The sequence below is a fragment of the Nelumbo lutea genome, chromosome 5 (assembly GCF_056320005.1).
Source record: "Nelumbo lutea isolate HS-2025 chromosome 5, American lotus-T2T, whole genome shotgun sequence".
Classification (NCBI taxonomy): Eukaryota; Viridiplantae; Streptophyta; class Magnoliopsida; order Proteales; family Nelumbonaceae; genus Nelumbo; species Nelumbo lutea.
Genome location: NC_142688.1, coordinates 31363253 through 31391119, shown reverse-complemented (window position 1 = coordinate 31391119; position 27867 = coordinate 31363253). Strand labels below are relative to the sequence as shown.

At 41.1% G+C, this 27867-nt stretch overlaps 2 protein-coding genes and 1 non-coding gene across 9 annotated transcripts in view; 2 read left to right on the top strand and 1 right to left on the bottom strand.

Annotated features, from left to right (window-relative positions):
• The first annotated feature begins 13440 nt into the window (after positions 1-13440).
• On the top strand, positions 13441-13514 carry TRNAR-UCG (transfer RNA arginine (anticodon UCG)). The gene has a single exon. It is a non-coding gene; the product is annotated as a tRNA-Arg (tRNA).
• A 70-nt stretch (positions 13515-13584) lies between these two features.
• LOC148851447 (shikimate kinase, chloroplastic-like) lies at positions 13585-22810 on the top strand. Of its 6 annotated transcripts, none has more exons than XM_088944552.1 (11): positions 13585-13891; positions 14194-14518; positions 14687-14745; positions 14953-15007; positions 15093-15165; positions 17639-17726; positions 20599-20681; positions 20792-20921; positions 21074-21152; positions 21768-21832; positions 22542-22807. In XM_088944552.1, the coding sequence occupies exons 2-11, from the start codon at positions 14305-14307 to the stop codon at positions 22602-22604; spliced, it is 909 nt and encodes a 302-aa protein (XP_088800678.1). In that variant the 5' UTR covers positions 13585-13891; positions 14194-14304; the 3' UTR covers positions 22605-22807. The 6 variants fall into 6 exon arrangements, with proteins under 6 accessions (XP_088800678.1, XP_088800676.1, XP_088800675.1 ...); XM_088944550.1 differs by having other exon boundaries at positions 13629-13891; positions 21763-21832; positions 22542-22810; XM_088944549.1 differs by having other exon boundaries at positions 13629-13891; positions 14950-15007; positions 21763-21832; positions 22542-22810.
• A 498-nt stretch (positions 22811-23308) lies between these two features.
• LOC148851446 (Protein kinase superfamily protein) overlaps positions 23309-27867 on the bottom strand; it is a 42072-nt gene continuing 37513 nt past the window's right edge. The window contains exons 19-21 of one of the 2 annotated variants that reach the window (XM_088944547.1): positions 26278-26460; positions 25670-25789; positions 23309-23706 (exon numbers count right to left, since the gene is read on the bottom strand). In XM_088944547.1, coding sequence (XP_088800673.1) covers positions 23602-23706; positions 25670-25789; positions 26278-26460 — 408 coding nt within the window. In that variant the 3' untranslated portion in view covers positions 23309-23601. The remainder of the gene's footprint in view (positions 23707-25669; positions 25790-26277; positions 26461-27867) is intronic. The other variant, XM_088944548.1, reaches the window with a different exon arrangement.

The following is a 27867-nucleotide window of genomic DNA, read 5'->3' as shown; positions in this document are numbered from 1 at the left end:
CTTTGTCACCAGTAAGAGGTGCCCAAGAACTCAAGAAAGCCTCCTCGGCATAGTACAAAAGGAAGGGGAATCCATTCGAAGTTACATTAAGCGGTTTAACGATGCTTGTTTACAAATACCCGATCTGGACCTCGCAGTTCGTGATTATTAGAGGATCGATTGTGGCGGGCTGCACCTCAGCTGCAACTCGAGCATCAGCTCACGAGGCTGCTAGGGAAGAACAGAACCCCCCGAAGCGGCCAAGGATGGAAGACCCGATCTTCTTCATAGAAGACGACGAGTACGGGGTGCACTACCCCCATGATGACGTGCTTGTCATAAAGATGAAATCAATGACTTTGAAGTCAGGCGCATCCTCGTTGACTCAGGCAGCTCAACGAACATCCTCTTCAAAGCATCTTCGACCAACTTCAGCTCCAAGAGAGTGACCTGGAGCCCGCGAACACTCCCCTGGTAGGCTTCAACAAAGAGGAAGTCAGGCCCATGGGAAGGATTACAGTACCTGTGGAAGTCGGCACTTGGCCTAGCATAGTGAGGCTCAACCATGACTTCTTAGTGGTCGCAACCCCCTCCCCGTATAATGCCATAGTAGGTCGACCGATCACCCATGCCTTACGAGCTATGGTCTCCACTTACAAATTGGCCATAAAGTTCCCCACGAACTTTGGAATCGGGATAACGCAAGGTGACCAGCTTGAGTCTCGCAAATGCTACATCGTCGCCCTCAAAGGGAAAGCCAAGGTGCCCGACGACCTTGAGCTGGAGCAATTTACGGAGTAGAGCGAGGAGCGAGCTACACCCACAGAAGAGACCATCTCCATCCCGACATCGACGGAGGACCCAACCCGGACACTTCAGATTGGCGCTTCCATTGAGGAGCCTCTGCAATCTAAACTGGTACGCTTCTTACTTGAAAACTTAGATGTTTTTGCATGGTCTATGACTTAAATGTCCGGCATAGACCCCAGCATTATAACTCATAAGCTTAATACAGATCCTGTAGTTAGGCCCGTTAGACAGAAGAAACGCAACCTAGCCCCAGAGCGATGGAGGGCAGTCGACGAGGAGGTCGGGAAGCTCCTTGCAGTTGATTTTATCAGGGAAGTCCATTACCCGAGCTGGGTGGCCAATCCCGTTCTGGTAAAAAAGGCTAACGATAAATGGTGCATGTGCGTCGACTACACTGACCTGAATCGAGCTTGCCCAAAGGAATGCTTCCCACTCCCCAGGATCGACCGTCTGGTGGACGCGACCTCGGGGCACGAGTTGCTGAGCTTACTAGACGCCTATTCAAGCTACAACCAGATCAGGATGAACCCGACTGATGAAGAAAAGACTGCCTTCATAACCGAGCTTGGCCTGTACTGCTACAAGGTCATGCCCTTTGGGCTAAAAATGCTGGGGCAACCTTTCAAAGACTTGTAAATAAGTTGTTTGAGCCATTGAGTGGCCGAGAAATAGAGTGTTATGTAGACGACATGGTCGTCAAAACCCATCTTTCACATGATTTAATACAAGACCCGCATTCGGTTTTTAAAATTCCGCGTAGATTTAACATGAAATTGAACCTGAATAAATGTGTCTTTGGTGTCACCTCGAGTAAGTTCCTGGGGTACATCGTTAACCGGTGTGGCATTGAGGTTAACCCAGACAAAGTAAAAGCCATCCTAGACTTGAGACCACCCTGAAAAATGAAGGAATTTCAGAGGTTGAATGGCCTAATAACTGCTCTAAGCCGCTTCATGTCCAAGTCGGCAGACCACTGTCTACCTTTCTTTAAAGCAATTAAAAGCAAAGGGTCTGAATGGAATGAAGATTGCCAACTCGCATTCGACAAGCTCAAATAGTACCTCGCTAGCATACCGGTCATAACCCGGCCCGAGGAGGGCGATGTTTTAGAGTTGTACCTCTCGACAAGTGACAAAGTGATCAGCTCAGTACTAATAAAAGAGGTAGATCGGGTCCAACGACCTATTTACTATGTTAGTAAAGTGTTGTAGGGAGCAGAGACGAGATAGACAGAGATAGAAAAGATGGCCTATGCACTAGTTATTGCAGCCCGAAAGCTTCGTTCGTACTTCCAAGGTCATACTGTTGTCGTCCTCACCAACAAACTTCTGAGGCAAGTTCTGCTCAAGCCTGAGGTCTCTGATCGACTTACGAAGTGGGCCATTGAGCTCAGCGAGTACGACCTTCAATACAAGCCACGAATTGCTATCAAGGCCCAAGCCTTAGCAGACTTCGTCGCGGAATGCACTTTCATCTCCGAAGTCCCTAGGCCGGTTGAGCACGAGGCCCCCTGTTCGGGCAAGCCCGAAGCTCCCAAGCAAGTTGAGTTCAAGCACCGTGAGGTAGAAACCAGTGCGACATCTCTCCTAGTTAGGCCAAGCGGAGCCAGAATAATTCTGTACGGCCCAAGTGGCACAAAACTAGAGTACGCACTACGCTTCGAGTTTGCGACATCCAACAATGAAGCGAAGTACGAGGCGTTGATAACCGGGCTGGCCCTAGCCAAAGAAGTGAAAGCCAAGCATAACGTCATCTGCAACGATTCCCAGGTCATGGTCAATCAAGTCACAGGCGAATACGAAGCTCGCGAACCAACTATGATTGCCTACTTAGCCAAAGTAAGAGAGGCTCTGCTCAACTTCCAATCACACTTCATCAGGCAAATCCCGAGGTCGGAGAACGCTGAGGCTGACACCCTGTCCTGGTTAGCCAGTGCCAGTGATAATACCATGAGAAGTGTGTACATAGAGAACCTGCCTCGGCCTAGCATTCTCGAGGGGGCAGTGAGGTCGCTCCTTTCGTTCAAGCAGAGCCCAGCTGGATTGACCCGCTTGCGAGCTTCTTGCTACACGGGACCCTCCCTGCAGACTGCAATGCCGCCAGAAGGGTAGAGCGTCAGGCGGCCAAATACGTCATGATAGACGAACAGTTGTACCGAAGATCCTATACGCTCCCCTACCTGCGCTGCTTGCGACCTTCTGAAGCTGAGCTTGTGCTCCATGACACTTATGAGGGCCTGTGCGGCGGACACTTGGGGGGCAGGGCCCTCGCCCAAAAAAGCGCTATGATAGGGGTACGACTAGCCAACAATGAAAGTAGATGCTATTGAGCTCATCAGAAAGTGTGACAAGTGTCAGAAGCATGCCAACATCCACCATCAGCCTGCTGCCGACCTCAAGTATCTCACCAGCCCGTGGCCTTTTGCACAATGGAGCATCAATATACTCGGACCGTTTCCACTAGCGATAGGCCAGAGGAAATTCTTAGTGGTAGCAGTGGATTATTTCACCAAGTGGGTAGAAGCTGAACCTCTTGTGACAATCACAGCTCAAAACGTACAAAACTTCTTTTGGAAAAATATAGTGTGCTGCTTCAGGTTACCTTGGGTACTGTTTTATGATAACGGTAAGCAGTTCGAAGACATTAAATTCCATAACTGGTGCCAAGACATGGGAATCCGATAGAACTTCACTTCAGTCACACACCCCCAAGCAAATGGTCAAGTAGAAGTTACAAACAGAGCTATCCTCCGTGGACTGAAGGCACAGTTAGACCGAGCTAAAGGACTATGGGCAGACGAGCTACCCAGTGTTCTATGGGCTTACCGAACTACAATGAAGACCGCCACAGGAGAGACCCCTTTCAACCTCACCTACGGCACTGAAGTAGTCATCCCAACTGATAACAAGGTTCCCTCGCTACAACTAAAAGCGTATGATAATAAGGCAAATGAAGACAAGCTACGTACCAACCTCGACCTGCTTGACAAAGTAAGGGACCTCGCATATATCAGGACTGCAACCTACCAACAAAGAGTAGCTCGGTATTATAACGCCAGGGTCAAGAAGCAGAACCTCCGCATCGGCAACCTGGTCCTTCGTAAAGTCATGGTACCTAAGCCCGGTGTTGGCAAGCTCGGACCGAATTGGGAAGGACCCTACCAAGTCAAATGGGTGCTCGAGGAAGGAACATATGAGCTTGGAACCCTAGAAGGGAAACAAGTACCTCGGGCATGAAATATTGTCAACTTAAGGTAGTATTACCTATAACTACTGAGTAAACTACAAGTCACTCTCAGAGCCTAAGGGCCAAAATGCCGAGCTAACGCAGACCTCGGTGCGATAAGACCTAGTCACCTCTATGGCATGGGTAAACTAATGAGTAGACCACGAGTCACTCCTAGAGCCTAAGGGCCAAAATGCCGAGCGAACGTAGACCTCGGCGCGATAAGACCTAGTCGCCTGCACAGCATGGGGCAAACTCCAAGAGTGGACTATAAGTCACTCTCTCAGCCTAAGGTCTAAAACGCCAAGCTAACTAAGACCTCGGCAGTGTGAAAGACCTAACCACTTCACTGGTAGAGGCTAAGTATTGGCACCAGAGGCGTGGGCAGCTCGGGGGTGAACCCTATGGAGCGTAGCCAATCTCGGTATACCAGTTGAACCCAATGAGGAACGACCTATGAACATACAGTTCGGGCATGCATGATAACTACTTCGGGGTATACCATAAAATTACCTCAAGCATCAAGGGATAGCTCGAGGTAACAACTACCAAAAAATCCTACTTCGGGTATGTAGCTCCTATAGCTCGAGTGGGCAGAAAGTAAAGAGCACACCATACTTAGCATAAAAAGATAAAAATTCCATTCTAGTTTATATAAATAAAAAAACCGGGCTTAACAACTTGGGAAAGTTCAACAAAAACAAAGTAGGGCCCAACCACCCAAGAAAGAGATTTAAAACTGGGTTCTAATACCCGGGAACCACCAGAATCCATTCAGAGAAAACAAAAAACAGAAGAGAAACTGGCCTCAGGGATCCACCGCCTCCACCTCGTCATCATCCTCTAGAGAGTCAAAACCCTCCTCCTCTGCCAGGTCTGCCGTCTCAGGATCCAGATCCTTCATTGTTATGCCATCGAGGTTGAGCCCGAAGAACTTCTTTCGGACCAGCCAGTGGCAAAGCTTAAATCTAAAGCGGTAGAAGCTCGATCCATACTCCACTGGAGGTCGTGGTACTCCTGGGAGTCCTTGAAGTCCCACACCGCCTTAGCTCGCTCAGCTTCCACCATGGAGTCGAAGTTTTGAGTTTGGTCCTGAAGCGTGGATTCCAAGTCTCGAACCTGCTGGCAAAGAAGCTCCCTCTCTGTTGCCACCCTCGATGACTCCTCCCAGTAGCGAGTACTCTCCTCAGATAGCCGGGTGATCTATGCCTCCTGGTCCTGGACAAGCAGTTCCTGGGCCTCGCTCCTCTTTTGAGCCTGAAGGACTTCACCTCGAGCCCGGTCGAGCTCGCCCTAGAGCTTCTGCATGGTTGACCTCTAAGCACGAGCATCGCCGGAGTGAATGTTAGTCTGGAGGGCCATGGCGTGGATGGCGGAGTTTACCTGCCAACAAAAGACTAAGGTCAGGAAAGAGAAAAGGAGAGAAAAGAAAGAGAAGGAAGAAAAAGCCCACTTACCACCATGCAGTGAGCAGAGGCTAGCCTGGCAAGCTCCTTGGGGTCCATCTCTCCCCAACTAGCGATCTCCTCATGGCAGATCTCCCTTTGGCTCTTTCGCGCAGCCATGATGTAGTCATCAACACCCTCCTAGTTCCCGGTAGGGAACTGTAGGAAGGGGAAGGGGTGGGATGGCTTGGACGGAGGGAACAGTCCTTGCCCCAGGAGCTCGCCCTCCTCAAGGCCACCTTCTGTGGAAACTACCTCAGATGGGACCGGTGGGACCTCAGGTAGTGGAGAAGCGAAGTCTGGGCCAGCAGACTTGAACTCAACAACCCCAGAAGTGGAAGCTCGGTCAGGATGTGACCTCTTCGCCTTACGCTTTTGGTTGTTGGATAAAAGGTGGTGTGTGTCAACACCAAACATGATGGCTACCAAAAATCACAAGGTATTAGTCCAGTAAAAAAAATTTACAAGGCACCACGTGACCTAAAAGGCAACCTACCCGAGCTCAGGTCGCCCTACGTGAGCTTGTCCTCGATCAAGTAGTCCGACCAATGAAAGCCAACCGCTGCCTAGGATCACAGCGTTTCCCGAACTTTGGGGTCCAAGTCAACCCCCAAATCCTGAATGGCATCCCTCTAGTGAGTTGGGAAGGGCCACCCCTTGGGGTTGCGAACTACAAAATAGTCCCGCTTCCAGGTCGGGATCCTGTTTGGCAACTCATATAAGAGCTTGAAGCTGCGGCGGGGAGAAAAATAGTAGGAACACCTTTCTGGAGGTGCTCTGGGAGAAGCATTCTTAATGCAAAGAATGGTGGAGAGGATGTCGAGGTTAAGGGGAAAACAGTACTTATAAAACAAAGAGATAGTCCCAACTACATTTCGGATGGAGTTGGGGTGATGTTGGTCAACAGTGACGTTGAAGTGATTCAAAACCTCCACTATCAGAGGATATAGAGGAAGACGGAGGCCAGTGATGACCTGCTTCTGGAAGATCACTATCTCATTAGGACCGTGCTCCCAGGGATAGTCACCAGAAGGGAGGCTATAGACAAGGTCTCTGGGGAGGTTAAATTGGAGAACCAAGGTCCTAAGTCTCTCCATCGACATGGAGGAAGGACCAAAGCTATTTGGTTCCTTGCCCCGAGAGGTGGAAGCAGTCTTGCCAGAAGCCTCCCGAGCTTCCGAGGCCTGCCCCCAAGCTCCCCCTGAGCTCGAGGGGGCGTCATCTTGGTCGTCACCCCGGGAAAAGACGTAGTACGGATACCCAGACATACTACCTAAATGATAAGACTCACCAGGGAAGAGATGAACCGAAAAGACGGTGTGAACAAAAGAAGAACTCGGGCAGCTAGATGAAGACGCGACATCAGAATCCGAAGGCAAGGCAAGTTAGCGTAAAAGAAATGAGGCCTAGGCCCCTTCTATTTATAGCCATTGTGCCCTCAAATCGACAGCTTAGATTAAAACGGATCTGACAGTTCACAGTCAAGCTGACCGCACGCCTCCTGAAGCTAAAATGTGGCTGGCTACACGTCTCCCATTATTAAGGTAATGACGGCTACACTTCTTCCGAAACTAAGAGCCGCTTTGGCACATCTTTTGGCACTCAAAAGGTCTAGAGATCCCCTGACTTCTGCGCACGTATTTGATGCGAGCAGTCAATCAAGTTTGAACTTCGGGTCAAATCCCCCGTCACACTTCATGAACTCCTCATGCTAAGGTAGCACCCTTAGCCCGAGGAGTGGGGGACAATTGATGGAGGGCGATTTGACCTGACCCCTTGATACGGTGACATGTGGACATGACTCAGCACAAGTAACATCTCAGCACAACGGTCTGACCGTGACCAAGTAACGAGCCCGCAGGACAGCTCGTTATGTCACAGCTTGCTATAGGGTGAGTTTGCTATAGCGCGAGCTCGAGGATCCCCGATGTACTAAAAGGGAATACTCCAAGATAAATCTATCCCAGCTCGCGAGCTAAGATAACCAGCTCGCTCCAACACTTAGGCAGAAAAATTGCCCTAAGGGCAACATCAAAAGGAATCACCTCAAAATACCCCTGGGAGCTCGCTACAAGGTAGCTCGCAACAGAATAGCATGCTACAAGGCAGTTTGCTACGGGATAGCTCGCTACAAAGCAACTCACTGCTAAGCGACGTAATGTTTTCAGGAAGCTTCTATCTGACAAAACCATACCCATCAGACTGCACCCATGTCTCTCGACAGATGGTGGCGTGTCTATCCTTCAGGGACCTGTCACTCATCCGATTGGGTAGTACTCTGCAATGGTTACCTGCGCAGCCCTGGCAGATAACGGCTGCAACAGAGGTCCAGTGGCGGTTACGCCCGATTTGACAAGAACACTCGTATTTAAGAGCCCCATGGTTGAAGGGGAAAAGACACCTTGAACATCTTACATCTTAAACACTTGGAATATACCTGAACTCTCTTTCGAGTTAATCTCAAGCATTCAGTGATCTAGCAGGACCTGCACTCTTAGCCTTCTTTGCACTCTTTATTACTTTCTCTAGCATTCTAACTTAAGCATTGGAGTAATCCCACTAGGCAAGTCCCTCGGGAATCCTTCACCGTCTTCTTCTCAAGTACCGTATGTCGCCAAATAGGAGCCAGTCAGCTGCCAACTAGTAGTGCCCAGATTGCACAACATAAATAATAATAATAATAATAATAATAATAATAATAATAATAATAATAATAATAATAATTCAGTTTATGTTTAATTTGGTTTATGAGATTTAAAAATTTTCCCAAACTAAACCACTAATTATTATTTGGTTCAACCCAGTTTGGCAGTCTGAACCATATAATGAATGCCTCTAAAGCCAAGACCTCCCCAAAGAAAAAATCATGTGAACACGTTGGGAGCATTGTATCTAGCCATACATTGGGAGTATCTCCAATTCTTGTATGTTAAATTCATGAAGAGATATTTTAAATGTATGGGTGAATGCCATGCTCTAGCTAGCTAGGAGTGATCATTCCAGCTCATACTAGCTTGGAAATTCTAGACTTGGGCCCATTCTGGCTTGCATAATAAAACTTCTACATACGTATTAATGTAGAAATTTTATATACACACATACACATTTATATAGCCCTTAGCCCAACCCCAAACTATAGTCCTTATCATAGGTGCAAATCTCAACTTGGACCAATCCATGAACACCACTGTTCTCAACGTGTTTGCACACTTTTTTCTTTCAAGAAATCCCATCTACCCAAATTTTGGGTGCCCCTTATTTAGAAAACCCTTAGAAAAGGTACTCAAGTGATTGTTACATGCTTGTGAATGTTTTTAAGTTTTCAAACTACCCTATTTTAATTTTATGGGACCAATTTGCCCTTTCTCTTACGAATTTATGCAAACCCTTATTTATGTTTATTCTTCTTTCTTGTGGTGAGGGTTTTGTTTGATTAGGGCTTTTAAGATAAGTGGGTGAAAAAGAGATAATAGTGCTTTGTGGTTTGCATTTTGTCATTTTGAAAAATTGTCCTCTTGTTTGTACGAATCTTAAAATGACATTTTAGATGCTGTTTGGCAAGTCTTTTTCAACAACCCGATAGACCAATTGAGCTTTTTGGAGCGGTCTTTAAAGACCAAGACTGTTTATTGGTCTATTGGGCTATTAAAAGAGCAAATTTCTTAAAGTATCCCATGGTTTAGGAAATTGACTAATTCTACCTTTACTCTTTGCATATTGTCTTAAAGTACCTTTATGTTTTTTGACAATTGTCATTGTCGTTCAGCACTAATGGTGTCGTTCAGCAGCTCGGCACCATGCAGCTCGCCCCTAGACATTTCGCCACCGGATAGCTCACCACCAAGCAGTTCATCAAGGTAGTTCACCACCAAGCAGTTCACCACCAGGGAGCTCACCACTAGGCAGTTCGCCACTAGGTAGCTCGCCACCAGACATCTCGCCACTAGGGAGCTTCACTTCAGCTTCTGAGTCACAGGCTAATTGGGAGCATATGTCACTGACGAGGTACTTAGTCAAAAAATTTGATACATCACCAAAAATTGATTCATCACAACACGTTACCATAGAGTTGTAGTATATGTCTTCTATTACTAATAGTACTGTATGGAAAAATCAAGTTGTCTAACATGATCATTCTTTGTTATTAATGGGTGTTTGAATTGGCATTTGCTATTAATGGGTGGTTTACTAAAACAGATATGAGAAGATATAGCTGGAATCGGAGAGGGAGATATAGATAGAAGAATACAGTATCAGAGACGAAATCTGAGGCGAAATTATAGACTAAGACTGAGATGGAATAGAACAATAAAAGGGTATTTTAGAAAATTTAAAAAGTATATCAGTCACATGTGAATGGAGTGTGAGAAAAAATTAAGGATAAGTGAGGTTTTAGACAATTGTCGGTAAACAACATGGTTATCAGAATGTCAGTCATGATGTCTATGGAAGATGAACAAAATATTAGCTGAACGGGAACAAAATAAAATAAGGTCGAAATGAAGTACTTATGCGTATGCCCGAAGAGACGATCTACCCGGAGGACTCAACCTGGCCTTAACAAGTTTATCCTTGGCCAAGTAGTCTCCCAGTATCAGGCCGAACTCCACTATAGATCGCATCTTCTTCTTCATCTTCCTACTCAACCGATCCTCGGGGTCACTGATGTCTTTTCTCCAGTGAGTTGGGAAAGGCCAACCCCCATCAACAATAACAATGACATACCTACTCTTCCAAGTCAATACCTTGAGGGATACTCATGGAGAAGCTTATATCTAGGTCGATAAACTATGTAGTAGCTATATTTGTCCACCCCCTTTGGGACCGGCATGATTTTTCTTGATGGAATAGAGTGAGCTAAAGGTTTCGATATCTAAGGGGAGGTCAAAATCATGGAACAAAGATATGGTGCTGACCATGGTACGAACCGAGTTCGGGTGAAGTTGGTCAATGGTGACACCAAAGAATTTAAGGACTTCGACAATAAAAGGGTGAAGAGGAAAGCAGAGCCCAACAATCAATTGCTCCTCAAAGACAGTAATCTCTTCATGATCATGTTATCAGGGAAACTCTTCCCAAAGGTAAGTTATAACCATAATGATCAGGGAATTTGTACCGGGCAGCTAGTGCATTGATCTTCTTAGGTGCCAGGGTAAAAGGACCGAGTATGTCTGGACCTCGGGGCTTATGGGCACGATGCAAAGATGACACTTTCCTGCTAGAAGCCTTCTATTCTTGAACCGAGGTGTCCACCTCTGCCAGATTGGAGTCTGAGTTCTTGGCCAAAGTGACCATCTCCATTGGGCCAGACTCTAAATCTTGAGTCGAGGTGCCCTCTTCGGCCCGACCAGACTCCCCACTCTCATTAAAAAGACTACTAGTACTACTAGACATGCTGAAAAGAACAAGAAGACACTAAGGGGAGAAAAGGTGACTTACCTAAGAAAGGAGAAAAAAAAATGACCTCAGAGAGAGAAGACAAGACGGCTGACCTGGAAGCTAGCGTGTGACCTCCAAAACGTGAAAACTCGAAATGAGACAAAATGAATGGGATCCCAAGGCCCTTATTTATAGCCGTTGTAGTCAATCACGGACGGTTCATATCAGTTTGATCCGATGGATCACGACTTTCGAGGTTGAAATTGGTTAAGCGCGTTTTTGACGTTTGCGGAGTTTTCAATTTGATTGACGTCTGCACGTCCCCGATATGCGACCTAATTTTATGGTTGAGCCAATTAGGTCAATGGGATCTAACCTCTAGACTAGATCTTAACTAGGATGAAGACCAGACCAAAATCTACCTAAGCTTGTCATGAACTCCCCGTACTGGGTCAGGACCCCTAGCACGGGGAGTGGGAGGCAATTGATGAGGGGTGATTTGGCCTGACCTATTCATGCACAGACACGTGGAAGCAATATGTTGTTTGGGCATCGACTTGGCATTTCCTGCCACCTCAGGTACCTCGATCCTTGGACACCTCGGCCAGGACTGGGGTCCGAGCAACTCATGATGACCCGACCTGTTGAGGTGATACATAGCCAACTTCTAGAAGCAAGCCAGTTGCCTCTGACCTCTTCGGGATCACACTACACGTCTATAGTTCTTATCCTTATCCTGTTCGAATTGGACGGACTCAATAAGCCTTATTAGCTAGCACAAAGTCCACCTCCTAGTGCGAAACGAACTCCTAACAATACGGGCCAAAGATCTCAAAGGTGTTTCGTGAGACCTACGACAACTAATCTATATAAGGGCATCAACCCCAGCGGCACAAGGTACGTGTGATTTATTACTCACTAGCCTAATAGGTAGGGTTGCTCATAAGAAGACCCAACCCGATCAAACCAACCAACCCGGACCGATCCGAATCGGCCGGGTTTTCTTCAACACTGGTCGATTTCAGGTTGTAAAAAATCATAAATCGATGGTTCAGGTCGGTTTTGGTTTTCATATGTAAAATCCGAAACCGATCCGAACCGAACCGACTTAGTAGTTAGTAGTTAGTATTTATAAGCTACTTAGTTCCTACTTAACTAAGTTGTCTCTATCCTAGTTACAACCTAACTTAATTTATAGTCTTTTAGTTATGAATGACATTAATGGCAAGTATTGTAAGACAACTAGACAATGAATTTTTTTGGAAAAGTTTAAAGAAAAAAATAAATGCTCCTAGTTTTTATGGTCTTTTACACCAAATAGGCAACCAATTACAATTAGAATTAGGTGCCCTTTTTTACTTAGATTAGAAGGTTTCTTTAAATATACAAATTTCAATCTTCTTTCTCTAATACAGTTTGACTTTCTATTTTATTGAGAACTTCTATTCTAACATGGTCCGCTCCCTACCAATTTCAGTCTTCTTTTTCTAATAGAATTAGGTGTCCTTTTTTACATCAAATTTCAGTCTTATTTCTCCAATCTACAAATTTATTATCATGGTTGAACTTAGAGCCAAAAACGACCCAACCCGACTCAAATCGACCAGGTCAATTTTGCTTAACACATGGTTAATTTCGATTTCAATTTCAAGTAATCCGACGAGGTCGGATCAGTTGAAAAAAATCTCAGTAAACCGATCCAGTCCGACCCATGAACAACCCTATTAATAAAATATAAGCTTTCATCTCACATTACCAAATTCTAATTTAATCATCGGAGTGTCCGCACTGGATAAACCATGGTGGGCCAATTTTATTTTCTTACAATTCGACCGACCAACTAAGCATCCGACGTATGAGTTGCCCTCCATTACTTTTTTTTGAAAAAAAAAATCTCCATATTATTAAGATGCAATCGTACAAAGGTGCGAAGTGGATGTAAGAACCAATCTTGTGATGGGTAATCCTATCAAAACCAATCTTGTGACAGGAAATCCGAATTCGTATTAATTGTTTTCTGGAGGACATAACAATTTCATATTTTCACATCTGCTCGATGTGGGTGGGGTGGGTTCGTGGGGGTAGGTGGACTTTCTCTGGGCTTCCTATTTTGAATTACCTTGGTTGGTAGGTAGGTGGATTTCTCTCTCTCTCTCATCTTATCATCGTCCACTCGGCTCGGACACACGCTGCACGCTCCTTCCCACGTGGCTGCAACGTTGTATCCTGCAACTGCTGGTTGCTCATTATTCACCAATGCTCTTGTAGGGCCCACATATCTTCTTCATCTCCAGGTATTTTCATAATAGGAATGGACGGTGGCCTCAACCCGTGTCACCGCTAATAATCCACTCACGGAAAACCAAGCCACCTACCCACTTTTGCTGAGGTGGTTGTTTCGTTTGGTTTTGACTCGGCGGCTTTCCGAGGCATACCAGACCTCAACCCCCAACCCGGCCATACACCTTTGAAATGACTAAATTACCCTCATTAAAATTCCTTTCCTATATTTATATCTCGGAAAAGGGAAAACTTCTCAAAAAAAAAGTATATCTCGAAAATTCCTTAAAAACTAGAATTCCTACGTAGGTAACAGCAATTTGACCGCATAGCGCAGTGGATTAGCGCGTTTGACTTCGGATCAAAAGGTCGTGGGTTCGACTCCCACTGTGGTCGTTTGGATCTTTTCTCTTTTTGCGTCAGATAAAACAATAAAAGTCCTCCGTAGGGATGTTTTCGAAATTTCACTAGCTAATATTATTTTTAAATATATATTTTTGAAGTTCTTCCCTGAAACGTCCCGGAAGATGTCCAGGTCGAACCGTCAAAGTCGAAATCCTTGTTCGCGATTATAAATAACCATATGAGAAAGTAAGAAATATCCCTCCTCCTGTAACCAGTTCCTGCTATCATGCACACCTGCTTCCTCTTATACTGCGCCGCAGAAGCTCCATTTCGCAGCCTTCTGGTGTTCTATGCAACTCCTCTGAAGTCAGAACAGATTCCAAAACGGAACTCCTCTATAGGGTTTTTGGATATTCATCAAATGCGTGGTTAGTTAGCTCTAATCTGAATTTCGCCATTTAAATTCTATATTTCTTTGAAAGTCAAGGTTCATTTACTCTATCATATTTTAAATTGCATCCTTTAAACTCTAAGCAAAATCAATCTTTCTCTGTTTTTCTTTTCTTTTTTTTATTTTTATTTTGCTTATCCTTGTACATATTCATTTATTAGTTTAAATTGGCACCATTGGTCTAGATTTAGGTTTTTCTTTGCTCTTCTCTAAATTTATAGCAGGAGGATATATGAATTTCGATTTCTCTGACGACAAGAAAAATTGTTTCTTGTGCAGCGGCAATACTCTGATCATACGGTTTCTTTGAACCTCTACTTGGGAACTACGTTTAATTGAAATCTGGTAAAAGAAAGTGGTTTTGTAGAAGTTTGCTGTTATAGTAGGAGCATGGAGGCTGCTACTGCATCTAGCTTGCAATGCTGTACATGGATTTCCCCCGAGAAGATTGGAAGGAGACCCAATGGCTTTCTGCGGTTTTCTAGGAATTGCAGGGAGGGACGGACTCTTCGGTTTAATTGGAGGGATTTGCAGTGGAGCAATGCTTCTATTCATCCTAGACCGGTTTCATTAGAGATTTCGTGTTCTTATAATAATTCTCCAGGTAAGTAATTCTATATTTCAATGTTCTTTTGTATTTGACAATATATTAGTAGAATGCTTATGCCGCTTTCAATATATTATCTTTTGAATCCAAAACTTGGCCTTTGTTCTCTAGACCTTTGTTAGAAAGTCATTTTGATCATTCATTCGTTCGATTTTTTTTTTCTAGCTTCGGCATTGGAATCGGAAAATCGTTGTGCGTCTCTTGACGAAGCTTTGGTTTTAAAGGTAATGATGATGTTTTAAAATCTCTTGTTTGATTCCATGACTCAGGGAAGGATAAGGAACCCTATCTTGTTAATGCTTCTGGCATTTTATACCATGCCATTAGTTCCAAATGTCAAAATCTTAGAATTTGAGTCCCTTTTTTTTTTTTTTCTGCTCATACAAGGTAATATCATTAACAGCTCTTATTGAGTGTTATTCTAATAGCAGAAGAAGGCAGAAGAGGTTATCCCATGCTTAGATGGACGTTGCATATATCTTGTTGGTCAGTAAAACTTGTTTGAATTCTGTCTAATTCGCTAATACTATAATTGTATCCTAGTGGTTTTACTCTTCGGTGTTAAATGCAGGAATGATGGGCTCTGGGAAAACAACAGTTGGGAAGATGTTATCAGAAGCATTAGGCTATTCATTCTTTGACAGGTTTGTCTTCGGATTGCCTTGCGGTGATCTCTTTCTTTCCCTGTACCATTTGTTGCTTTTGCCATTGAATCTTTTGAATGGTGATAAAAAGTCTGAGGCACCCACTAATCTGAAGGATTATTGTCCCGAAGGAATGCCAGTAAACTTTTGGGTGAACACAGGTTGGGATGCATCAACCTTGAAATTACTATGCAAATGCTGAAATGAATAAATTGATTTCATCATTTCTTTAAAGATTTGTCTAGACCATTTTTATGCTTTCTGTGACATGGACATAACAAGGATTAGAGAAGAAATGGAGTTTTTTTTTTTTTTGTTAACTTTGAATTTATTAATGTATGATTAAAAAATGAGGTATTTACAACATGCTAAGCATCATAAGCTTGAACAATGCCAAGGCTTTTCACCCATTCATGTTGTTTAGATTATATTTGCCTAAAATAATTGATTCCTGTGTACCCCTTGCTTAGCTTCTGCATAAGCCAAGCTATTAGCTGATCTAGGTTACTAGGTGTCCATAGAAAGTTAGCCTCCAGTTCCAAAATGTTTTATGTCCCTCATAACAAGCTAGTATTGCCATAAGCCTTGGCTGTTGTACTTCAACCAATCCACCACCAATTTTGAGTTCTGTTCCACTATTATATATCTGTAGCCTAAGAGCTTACCCAGTCTTAATTATTGCAATACTACTAGCAACTTATCTCTAATGGAATCCCCATGGTTTATTGACCTGGAGAATATTGCAAGCATTTTACTTTCTTCATTCCTATATACTCTCCCTATACTTGAAGGTCCCAGATTATATACATCACAGTTCAACTTCAAGAGATTGGTACTGGTGGCTGCCACTGAATTTTGGCTCTTGCCCTTGCCATGGTAGAATTAGCCACCCAATTCCATCCCCTTGTGCAAATATGTCCATGGTCTTCACCCAATGCACACTACCTTCACAACTATATTTTCAATAATTGCTTTTTTAGCTTTTTAAATAACCAACAATAACAATTCTATTAATCAGAAATTAAATATGATTCCTTCTCTCCACCCCCTGTTTTGCTAACCCATCAGCCAGACTATTAGCAGACCTGTATACCCAGTGAACACTAGCTATCTTGTCTCTTTTTAACTCTTTTATCTCCTTCAGTACATTCTTATTGTACACCCAAGGACAACTTTCCTCATTCTATACCCATCCCACCACTACCTTGGAATCCCCCTTAATGATTATAGTAATGAGGTTTTTGCTCTTTGCTAGAGTCCGAAGCCTTGTAGAAATGCTAGAACTTATTCTTGAATTGCATTGCCATCAGGGGCGGAGCCAGGAATTTTTTATAAGGGGGGCCAAAACCTAAAATAGATTGGGAGGGGAGGGGGGAGGAGGGGGAGGGGGCAAACATTGGAGTTCGGAGTTGGGGGAGGTGGGAATTTACATGGAATAGTGTATCACAAGTGGGGATTTCTGCACCATGGGGGGGTGCATGGCTTCCTTCGGTCCCCCCTGGCTCCGCCCCTGATTACCATAACATGCTGGTCCCGAGTAAATAGTCAAAATGTTTTCCAAACAATTCTAAATAAACCTCTAAAGCTTAATTGACCTAGATTCCCCCACTACAGTCATCAAAATTAAATTTGACAAGTTGAGCTGGAGATTCCCATTGAGGGTGAGCTGCAACCCTCAGAATAGACAAGTTTGCAATTATCTGTCACCCTCTAAGAATATCTTCAGAAGATAAAGGGTTGAACATTGAGGGTGAGCTGCAACCCTCAGAATAGACAAGTTTGCAATTATCTGTCACCCTCTAAGAATATCTTCAGAAGATAAAGGGTTGAACATTGAGGGTGAACTGCAACCCTCAGAATAGGCAAGTTTGCAATTATTTTTCACCTTCTAAGAATATCTTCAGAAGATAAAGGGTTGAATAGACCCAATGTCTTCACCCAATGGACCACTTAGTTATTTCCTTTCCCTTGGAGATTCTCTCTTTCCTCTCTTCCCATATAGTTCAAAGAATAGCAAATTGTGTGCACCTCTACAACATCTTTCCTCTTCTTGGAAGATTGATAAATGATTAGGGCAGCCCACCTGCAACCAAAGAGGGAAAGAAAACAATCCCAAACACTAGACAGAAATCTACAGGAAATTAGTAAGTGATAAGAGAGGATTCTCCGCTTACAAAATACAAAACACAAACATGGAGAGAAAGGTACCAGCTAGGCCTTCTTTGTTGAAGAGTGTCACTAGGGCTGTCAATGGGTCTAGTCTGGTTCCGAACAGGGTAGAACTATCCCCAACCAATAAGAAAATCCCCTGTTCTGGTCAATTATGATGTTTCCCATTCAATGCAGTTCTGTCAGTTACACCCCTAGTATGCCACTTGGCAAGAAAATATTATGCTATACTAAATTGATATGGATTGTAATATAAATTCAATAATGACTGTAGTTTTTGTGGTTACTGTTCTGGTTGCTACAGTGACAATTTGGTGGAACAGGCTACTGGGGCAACTTCTGTGGCTGAAATCTTCAAAAATTATAGTGAGAGTTTCTTTAGAGATAATGAGGTATTTTAGAAATCATTTTGAATTGTTTCATTCAGATGTTGCATAACTTTTTCTTGAAGTTACATGTAGTTACCTTTTCCTTCCGAATGGGACATCTTTCTACCTCTCCCTTCACTAATTCCATCTGTTACACAGAGTTCATAAAGAGCATTGCTCATTACTTTTCTTATTCCTTAGCATCATATCTTTTTATCTATCCTTTCTTTTTGCCTTAACTTGACATTGTTACTGATTTTGCATTAAAGTTGACAAGGTAAGAAAAATATTACTACAATGAAGCTGGAAGATGACGTAGATTTTATTTTAATCAATATCGAAGCCTGGATTTCTTAGAGAGAAACCAAAGGGAAACATCTTCCAGGGAGCTAACCAAAGGCAATTTCATTCGGTTATAAATGGGCCTGTTCACAATGCTTTAACAAAGCTCAAGGACTAATTTGAACTATTCATCTAATATAACATAACTAAAAACACTATGAAAGGATAAAGTACCTTCAAATAGATTCAAGCACAGGACTGTACTCTTTGATTATAACTTGCTTATAATATTTGAATTACATGATTGTGAGCTTGTTGAATAGATAATTTAGTAAGCTTTCCAACGGTATTAGATTTTTGATAGTCATCGAACACTTGCTGAATTAAATTATTTGGACATGTTATGATATAATTAGCTGAGGCACCAAGTGATAGGATTACAACTCATGGAACAAAGGTCTTGATCCTACATTTTATAGTCCATTACATGATAAATCTTCTCTTGCTATATTTCCCTCACATGTTGATCTTCACTCCCTTAAAAAAAATGATATATTGATGAGGCCAAAAAAAGAAAGAAAGAAAGAAAGAAAAAGAATAAAAAGAGAATAAATGTGAATTTATTCTGTTTTGCATGTTTTTTTTTGTAGGATCCCAAATTGTTGTTTACGGGTAGTTTTGTTGACAGTTTGGGTCCAGGGGTATTTTCGTCATTTTATAATTCTGATTCTGGTCAGGGGCAGTTGGGTGCACATCTGTTGGGTTTTGGTCTCTTGGGTCTTTTTGTAACAAAAGTTATCTTTTGGGGGTTTGTTTGAAGTTAGCTTTGTTCTTAAGTAGTTTGTGAAAGGAAAACATTCTAGGGGTTCATTTGTAAATATTTTAATTGGCTTCTCCAGCAAGCCACCGAGTCTTATAAAAGAGAAGAGGGTTGTTTCTGTAGAGGTCTTTTTTGTTCTTTCTCTCTTGTTTGAGCTGTAGCTCAGTCCTAGCTAGGGTTTTCAAGTATTGGGAGCTTTTTTTTGTTCTTTCTCTCTTGTTTGAGCTGTAGCTCAGTCCTAGTTAGGGTTTTCAAGTATTGGGAGCTTGGGTTTTGAAGAGTCAACCCATTTTGGCACCTTCCAATCCCTCTATCGCTACATGTCTGCATGCAGGAGGCCAGCTTGATGCCATCGTTACTGTAGCGGACTGTTCAAAGAAAAGTTTTACTACAGGCTCAGGTGTAAAATCCCTAAAAATCCAACTTGTGTTGTTGTTTTCAGCTTGGTATTTCTTGTACTTATTACTGTACACTTGAAGTGTTGCATTAATTTGTTTTTTTCTGTCCACATCATATATGTAATTTAGTGCAGTGGTTTGCATTGAAAAATTTCCCTGTCAAGGTACCATACATTACAACCATTTCTGTCACATGGCAATGTTTATTACTATATATTCCATTGGCAGATGAAATCTTGTTATGAAATTAAAGTATATGCATGTCAAAACGTGTCAGTCATAAAAAAAAAATCATCCAAAAACCTAAATATTTCCCTTTGATTTTTGACAAAAAAAATTTGAATATGGAAAAGAAGGGAGAAGGATATTGTAGTTGAGTTAAAAGCTAGAAAGCCCAGAAGATTTCTACATTGAAAGCTTGGTAACCTGATGCAGAAAAGGGATGAAAACCCTTGAAGGCTGAAGCAAGGCTATGTAGTGGTGGAAACTTTGGTGAAAATGGAAAACAGTTGGCATTGGAGATAGAAATAAATAATATATACAATTGTATGAAGACTTGACACAAAAACTCATATACAACCCTACACCTGCACAAACACAGCATTTGGGTGCTAGAAGGCATTCAAAAATTTCAGGAAGCTGTTACCATGGGTTTCTAAAAAGTAGATGCCCCTTTAGTGTCTGTTTAGCCTTTCAGAAAGCATTGTCTCTATATACAATGCATCATTCAGATAATACTGTGAAGCATATAAAGGTTGAAGCAAATCACTGTAGGATATTTCTGGGAAAGTCTTCTAGTATTTGTAGCAGTAGAATTGTTAATGAATGAACTAATGACTAAGAACCAACTTCTGAATACCATTATGACATACACTTCTTGGTTATTTCATTACTGTATTTAACCAGAACCACTGTTGCATGTTTATGAATTGGTAATTTTAGGATAGTTTTCTTGTTGGTTAATGGACACACTACTCAGTTAGTTATAGCCCTGCTAAGTGGCTCTGGAATTGCCAAGACAAGGCAGCTGATTCACTTCTAAATTCTTGGTGATTCAGTATTTGAATCAAATGAGACCAAAGAACTGGCTAGGTCCATGGAGATTGGCACATTACCTATATGAGATTAGAGACGATCTGAACTCTTCTTCATCTCCTTAAGGTTGATTCCTAGGAAACAAAACTCAGCCACTGATGATCTATCTAGGAGGGGTCCAGGGAAGGTCCTTTTGTATGGCCATAGCTCTAGACTTTCCTAATTTTTATTTGAGGATGGAGCCCTTCACTCATGTAGATCTTTTTGCTAATATTATCATATCCATTAGTTATCTATAAAAAAAGAGAGTTTTCTTAATTTATTGGAAGCAAAAGGTTCATATCTTTCCTTTATCATTTAGAGTGAGGTGCTGCGGAAATTATCTTTGATGCACCGGCTTGTTGTTGCTACTGGTGGTGGTGCAGTGGTTCGGCCAATTAACTGGTATGGGAATATGAACATGTAATGGTTTACCTCATATATTCCTAACTTTTTGACTTACATCATATCTTTCACATGTAAATACATTTCATGTTTATTTCTCAAATTTTCAGGAAGTACATGGGACATGGTATTACTGTCTGGTTAGATGTGCCTTTGGAAGCTCTGGCAAGGCGAATTGCTGCTGTAGGGACAGATTCTCGCCCACTATTGCATGATGAATCAGGCGATGCTTACACAAAGGTAGCTTTGAACCTATTGTTATAAATGTCTGTTCAACATGATAACTTATTTCATTATTCTTATTCTATGATCTATCTTTAGGGTGTTGAATGAGAAGAAATCAGAATCTGCCTGTTGCTTTTAACTAATGTGTCCTTTGACTTCCCTTACAGGCTCTTATGCGGCTGTCTATGCTTTCTGAAGAAAGGGGCAAAGCATATGCCAATGCTGATACTAGGGTTTCTCTTCTTAGTATGTTTCTTGAACACATCTTACATGTCAAGATCTCTAGTTCTATGTTTTCTGGGCATTCAAAAGACTGGAATAAATTATTATGAGAATCTAATGAGTATAGCTTTTGGTAGTATTTTTTATGCATCAAATTGATAATGTTTAGATGTATATGTACTATTCAAATGCACCATGCTGCCATGCTGCTAAATCTTTTCTTTATGGTTCTCCAGCAGAAAATGTGAGAGCCGTTCCAGTTTTCATTTTTCTACTATTTCATTAGGAAGCAATGTCAACTCTTTCAACTTGGCAAACTCTCTTTTGTGGATACCCATATTTCTTTCCCAAAAATGTACACCAATATGTCAGATTATTAGGATCTATTGTTTATGTTCCTTGAACTATGAAACCCCTTGGTGAATGCCACGAATGGCATGATACACTATTTGGGCATTCCTACACTGGATGGATGAGGTATGCAGGATGATAGCTGTCTGGAAGCATAATAGAAGTGTCATGCTTTACAATATATTCACTTGTATATTGCTACTTTAATCTAAGCACCTTGAACATGCTGAGTTGTTTGGAAAACCTTGTTTTTTCTTTTAAATGGTGAAAATGTTGTTCTCAGTGCAGATATATCTGCCAAACTGCGGCATTGTGATGTATGTGAGATCACTCCAACTGCTATTGCAATCGAGGTTCCTGATCTCTCTCTCTCTCTCTCTCTCTCTCTATCTATCTATCTATCTATCTATCTCTCTCTATCTATCTATCTATCTATCTATCTATCTATCTATCTATATATATATATTTAAAGTTAAATGAGAGATTGCTTGAGATCTGTAATTAGGTTTAATTTTTTGAATAATACTGGTTTTAGTTATAATAGGATTTTATGAAATTTCATACAACTTTGAACTCATAAATGTATTCCTATTCTGAACTAGGATAAAACATGTAAAATTAAGAGATTCTATTTCCCCAAACCGCTTCATACCAGTCCCAAAAACTGATGAGATGCAAACCATAAGTTTTTATGCGACTATTTCTCATACGGGGTTGTTATTTCTTGTCTATGTGCTACATATGTAGGTGGATTTAAACATCCATCGATGACCCACAAAGTAGTGTGGTTTATGATACTGCTATCCAATTAAGTGTCATTTTATTTTTCTGGACCATCCTTATGGGATGGTTTAGGTTATTTGAAAGTTGATATTTGGGCGAGGATAGGTTCTGCAATTAGCCTTTTAACTGGTTCCCCAAAAACCTGCATGTGTAGTATGATAAAATATGAGTGGGGAAATATGGATTTTATATTTTTTTCATTGGTATGAATTTATATTTATTGATTCTATTTATGTTTTGCTTGGGGTAGTTTATCTTATTTAAGTTCTGTCCTGACAGGCACTCATACAAATTGAGAACTTCCTTAGCAATGATGGAGTGGCCACTGCAACCAGTCCCTAGATCTCTGTGCTCTTTGGTTCTTTCTAGCTGTACTCTGTCTATTTATAAAGCAGTGTCATTGTTCTATTATGTACAGACAAAGTGGATGATGATTATTTTATCTTCCTTTTCAAGTAATCGATTAAATTTTGTATCAAAAGATCAGATGATTCAAATGTACTTCCTGAAATTTCCATACATTCTTTCATTTTTAATCCCTTAAACAACTTGCCTTGCAGACTCACTTTGTAAAGTTGAAACAATATATATATATATATATATATATATATATATATATATATATATATATATATAAATAGAGCAAATCAAGATCTTCATATGTATGGTAGTTGGACATCCACTGGATGAGGATTGTTTTGCTACAGCACGTTTCCTTTCTAGCATGCTTGATATTTGCTTTTTGCAAATTGTTGATGGGGTGCATAATCATAACTGGTTATCAATGTCAAAAATCATTTTCCAGCCATCTAAGTGTTGCACCAACAAGACCATATTTTCCTGTTGCTCTGTGAGCACTGCAATTTGCTTCAATTTTGCCGCTGCTCTACAAATCCATTATTCAATTTCACTCTGTTAAAATTCTCATGTGGAGAAGCATATTGAATTTGTAAGGTTGAAGCTCTGGACTTTTAGGGTCTCATATTTCCACAACCTGATGTGTTTGTGTATGAATGAGAGACAGATTTAGTAATTCAATTGCCTCGTTTTGCTTCAAATAAATAAATAAATTAATTAATTAAATAAAAGTAAAATAATTGAAGTTGCATGTTCAGGTATTAGGCTGGAAAACATTAAGATTCATTTCGTGTTCTTAACTAATTTATACATTTTTTTAGTCCTGCAAATATATGTTTTGCAAAAAGTCCTTGATTCAATGTTTCGTCAATTCTGAGGGCCGCATGCACTGGGACCATTAGCATGGGCAAAGATGCAGATCATGACACCACAGCTCACCATACATCCCATAGAATTAAAAAATTGGTGAGCTAGACAATGTTTAAATGAAAATTCTCTGAATAGTTCTTGCAGCTGCACGAGAGACCAATCTTCCAGCTAGCTCAGCTGGCAAACGAAGCAATTGTTGTTGAGACTCAGGTTCAAGCTGCAATACAGATTGATTAGCTGTGTAGTCATGTACCAAAATATAAGGTGTATAGTTAGCAAAGAACAAAGAATAAACATATTCATAAAGAAGCATTAAAGGCGGATTCAAATAAATGAAGTAAATGCAACTTCCATTTGTAATGGGTTCCTTATATGATTTGTTTACGTTATTTTATATAGAATAAGGGAGAAATTCAGGACAGCTTCAGAAAGAAGAAATATTGAATATCAAACTAACTTAGAATATGAAGTTAGCTGGATACCGTTTAGACAAACAAAACCCAAAAATTTTGACAAGGGGAAACAGAAAGGGAGAAGTAGGCGCAGATTATGAGAGTATAAGTAGGGGTAAAACTTGAGTGGGCCCAACTCGAGTCTGGGCTGACCCAACCTGAAATGTTAATGGGATGAGCTTGAATTTTTAGTCCTTGGGCTGGGCTTAGTCCCAAAACCCTGGGTTCTTTTCTTTTTTGGGATGGGCCTGGCCTGGGCCTAGCCCTTGGGTGGCTTGAGCCTGGCCTGATCCTAGTCCTACCATACATACATGCATACAAAACACACAAACATAATACATGCATATTTCTATCTAACCGTTGGGATTACTGATATTAAATAGGTTTATGGCCATTTTTTAATATATGGGCCCAGCAGGCATGACTGCGCCTGACTAACCCGAGTGTCAAATTTTAGTTCGAACTGGGGCTGGATTGGGCAGATCTAGCTTGACCTCAGGCTCAGTCCAGGCTTGAGCCTTGGGCCCAAGTCAGGGTTGAGCCTAGGTTGATCTTAAACCCGGCCTAGAATGCTCAATATGCACCCCTAAAGTATGAGGATTAACAGAGGTAACCAATTGAATAAATTGACAGAACTCAATCTACGTATAGATCTTTCAGGTATAGAGGTCTAATAAGTCTGTGTCCTTGCTGTAGCTCTGTTTTGGCCCCAATTTGATCTAAAAGTAGCTGACTTAAGATGCCAATTACAGAAGAGGTCATGCGATATGGTTTGATAGAATAATAACTAATTTAAATGGTTGGACAGATCAAGTTCTACTTCGGTGAAGTTGGAAACCACCAAAATACTCGGAGGTAGAAGCCTGATTGAAATTATCTTAGGGACTGAAAGTCTGAAACATATCAATCCGCTTGATGATCCTCATAGATTACTGGAATATCATTGCAATACATATGCCGTGTATAGAAAGACAAGCATCAAATTTCAAACAGGCTATGTGAAGAAATACCATGTCAATCGGTTTACGTCTTTATGTAGTACTGTGAATATGGACCAGATCAAATTCATGGAGAATCACACATCTTCCTAAGCAACACAAACATGATTCCATGTGATTGCAAGTGTCTTGCCAGATCCAACATAATATTTTAGGTTTCTTGCCCAAGATGTGTCACAATATACACATTCCTATCTCTTCTAATGAACAGAATGAATAGGAAAGATGTTAAAGATGGGTGCAAACCATGAGAATCTAGGAGTATCTGTCAATAACTGATAAGTTGATGAAAAGTAAACTGACATTGTCTGTTCATGTGAATCAACAACTAATAACTACAGATTGATTAGAGCAAGTTGGAGACTAAAAGAAAAGCTAAGATAAAAAAGGACAATCATGGGTATAAGCCAACGTAAAAAAGATTATCATCCCCAGACAGGATAATAATTTTGTTCTAATGGACGCCTAGGTTGACAAACTCAGATGATCTCAAGAAGAGTATGGTCTTTAGACTTGACATGCAATTCTGAGCCGCTTAATCCTTTTTTAGCCTGTACTCTAGTTGCTTCTAAATTTCTATCTTCTTTTTGTTTTGGTTATTCCCTGTTGGCCTCTCTTTATTTGTATCTTCCTCCTTTCGTTTTAATAAAATTTAATCTTTACAAGTCATCAACATAAAATAAATACAAACACAAGAACACGCTCAGATGTGCATACAATTACTTCGTACCTCAGAAATAACTGAAAGAAAGGGGAGAAACTCCTGGAGAGATGGGAATTGATAAAGAACAAGTGACATCTCTTCTGAGTATGTCTTTTGATTCTTATATAGGCTGTCATCTTTCATTCCCTATAACATAAAGATGAAGACATGTTAAATTGCACCAGAAGAATTGGAAAAGAAAGCATCATAATAACAGAGCTCCTAGCCCTACTATAGCCTAAAGTTGGGTTGCTCTCTAGGATTTGAGGGAATTAGTACTTCCAAGTGGTAATCAGTTGGATACCAGATTATTTAGAATGCTCCTGGCATAATGTACCATCACATTAGAAGCGTGATATTGGCTAACTCTATTGCCGTTCAATTCATATTTGTACTTTTGATTTTCCACAGCATTTTAATAAATTATTTTTTGTTGTTGATTTTTTTTTCTTCTGTACATATCTCATCAAGACAACTATTCTTGAACAGAGAAATCAGGAAACAGTCCTGGAGTTATAATCAAGGTGTAAGCCTTCAACATGAAACTTTGGGAACTACCATAAGAAACTTAGAGCATTATTTGTTCAAAATGTGGTGTGGTTTCATATATCAATGAAACAAGCAGTTAAACTTACCATACTTGTGCTTTCAATATTTTCAATTCCTGACAACAATTGTGTAAGTCGACTCAATGTTTGCAAGTTTATGACATCTTGATCATCCATTGCAGATGGTGGAAAGGAAGCTGAAAAAGGTAGTGTTGATGTAGCGAGAGAAATAACCGAGTTTAAGGTTGCCAAACCAAGTGCATCTAAACCCTGTATTTATTTGTAAATGGAAAACAAGTGCAACAAGGTGTTAGGAACTATTTGAACCATAGGTAAATTACTTATGGAAATCTAAGCATACCAGGGCTGGAAAGAATTGCATGCATCACTAAATTATTATTTATTAATGACATGATACACAATCATTGAAAATATCTCCCACAGGATCTATCATCCCAAAGATTGACCAGTAGAAGTGATGATTCCTATTTTGATAATAAATTATGACAAATGAATTAGAGCAGGGTGGGCAAAATGGAGGGGTTCATCTGGATATTATGTGATGGGAGAACCCCACATAGGCTAAAAGTAAAATTTTATAAAATGGTCACAAGACAGATATATTATATGCTGACTTGCTGAGTGTTAGGCACTCAAGAAACAACATATCCAAAAAAAAAGAGTTGAAAGTGCGAATTTTTTATGGATGAGTGGGAAAACTAGAAAGATAGGATTAGAAATAAACTTGTTCAGAAACTTAGGAGTAACTTCAATAGGTGATGAAAAGAGGGAAAATAGATTAAGATGGTTTGGTCATATGCAGAGAAGTTTCAAGTTTAAAGTTCTAGAAGAGCTAAGTGGAGACCAAAAATGAAATAGGATGAAGTAATGAGAACTAATGCAAGGACCCATAGCTTAATAATGGATATGACACTGAACAGAGTGGAAAAGCATAACAGGCTTCATGTAGCTGACCACACATAGTTGGTCCAAGGATTAACTGAATTGAGCCGAACTATGGCAAAGTTCTTAATTTTACAAGGACATATGGTTGTGCTCAATAAATATGGTGCAAGTGTGAGCAGCTCTTGAAGCCCACAAACTCACTACAAAGTTCAGAAATCAAAATCTAATCATAGAAGGAGACTTGAAGCTGGTTATCAATAGCTTACATGAAGTTGAAGACTCACCATGGAGCATCAAGATGATTGTTGACGAGTGCTATTTCCTGTGTTCTAAGTATAGGATGAAAATAAGATATTCTCATGTTTTCAGAGAAGCAAATTTTGCTATGTATTGCATTGCTAATCTAGGACATAGATTGAATACTTCTGGTTGTAATAGTGATAGGTTAGGTTGGACATTCAGATATACTTGTATATGTGATCTCTGGGGAAGGTTAGCCAACTTCCTCCCTTAGGAAGTTAGCATCTTCAGACAACATCTTCATTGCGGAATATGAAAGCAAGGAGGTCAGATGAAGGTGTTGTCTAAGAAGAGTGAAGACTCGTTTAGTGTCAATGGTGAGATCAGGAATAACAGCTAGGAGGAATCTGGGCTTTGGGGTCTTAAGAGGGAAGGGTAAGAAAAAGAAGGATGAAGTACTCTCTAACCAAGTGATTGGACATATGAAGATATTGAAAGGTTCATCTAGGAGTGCCGTAGGTAAATTAAGGA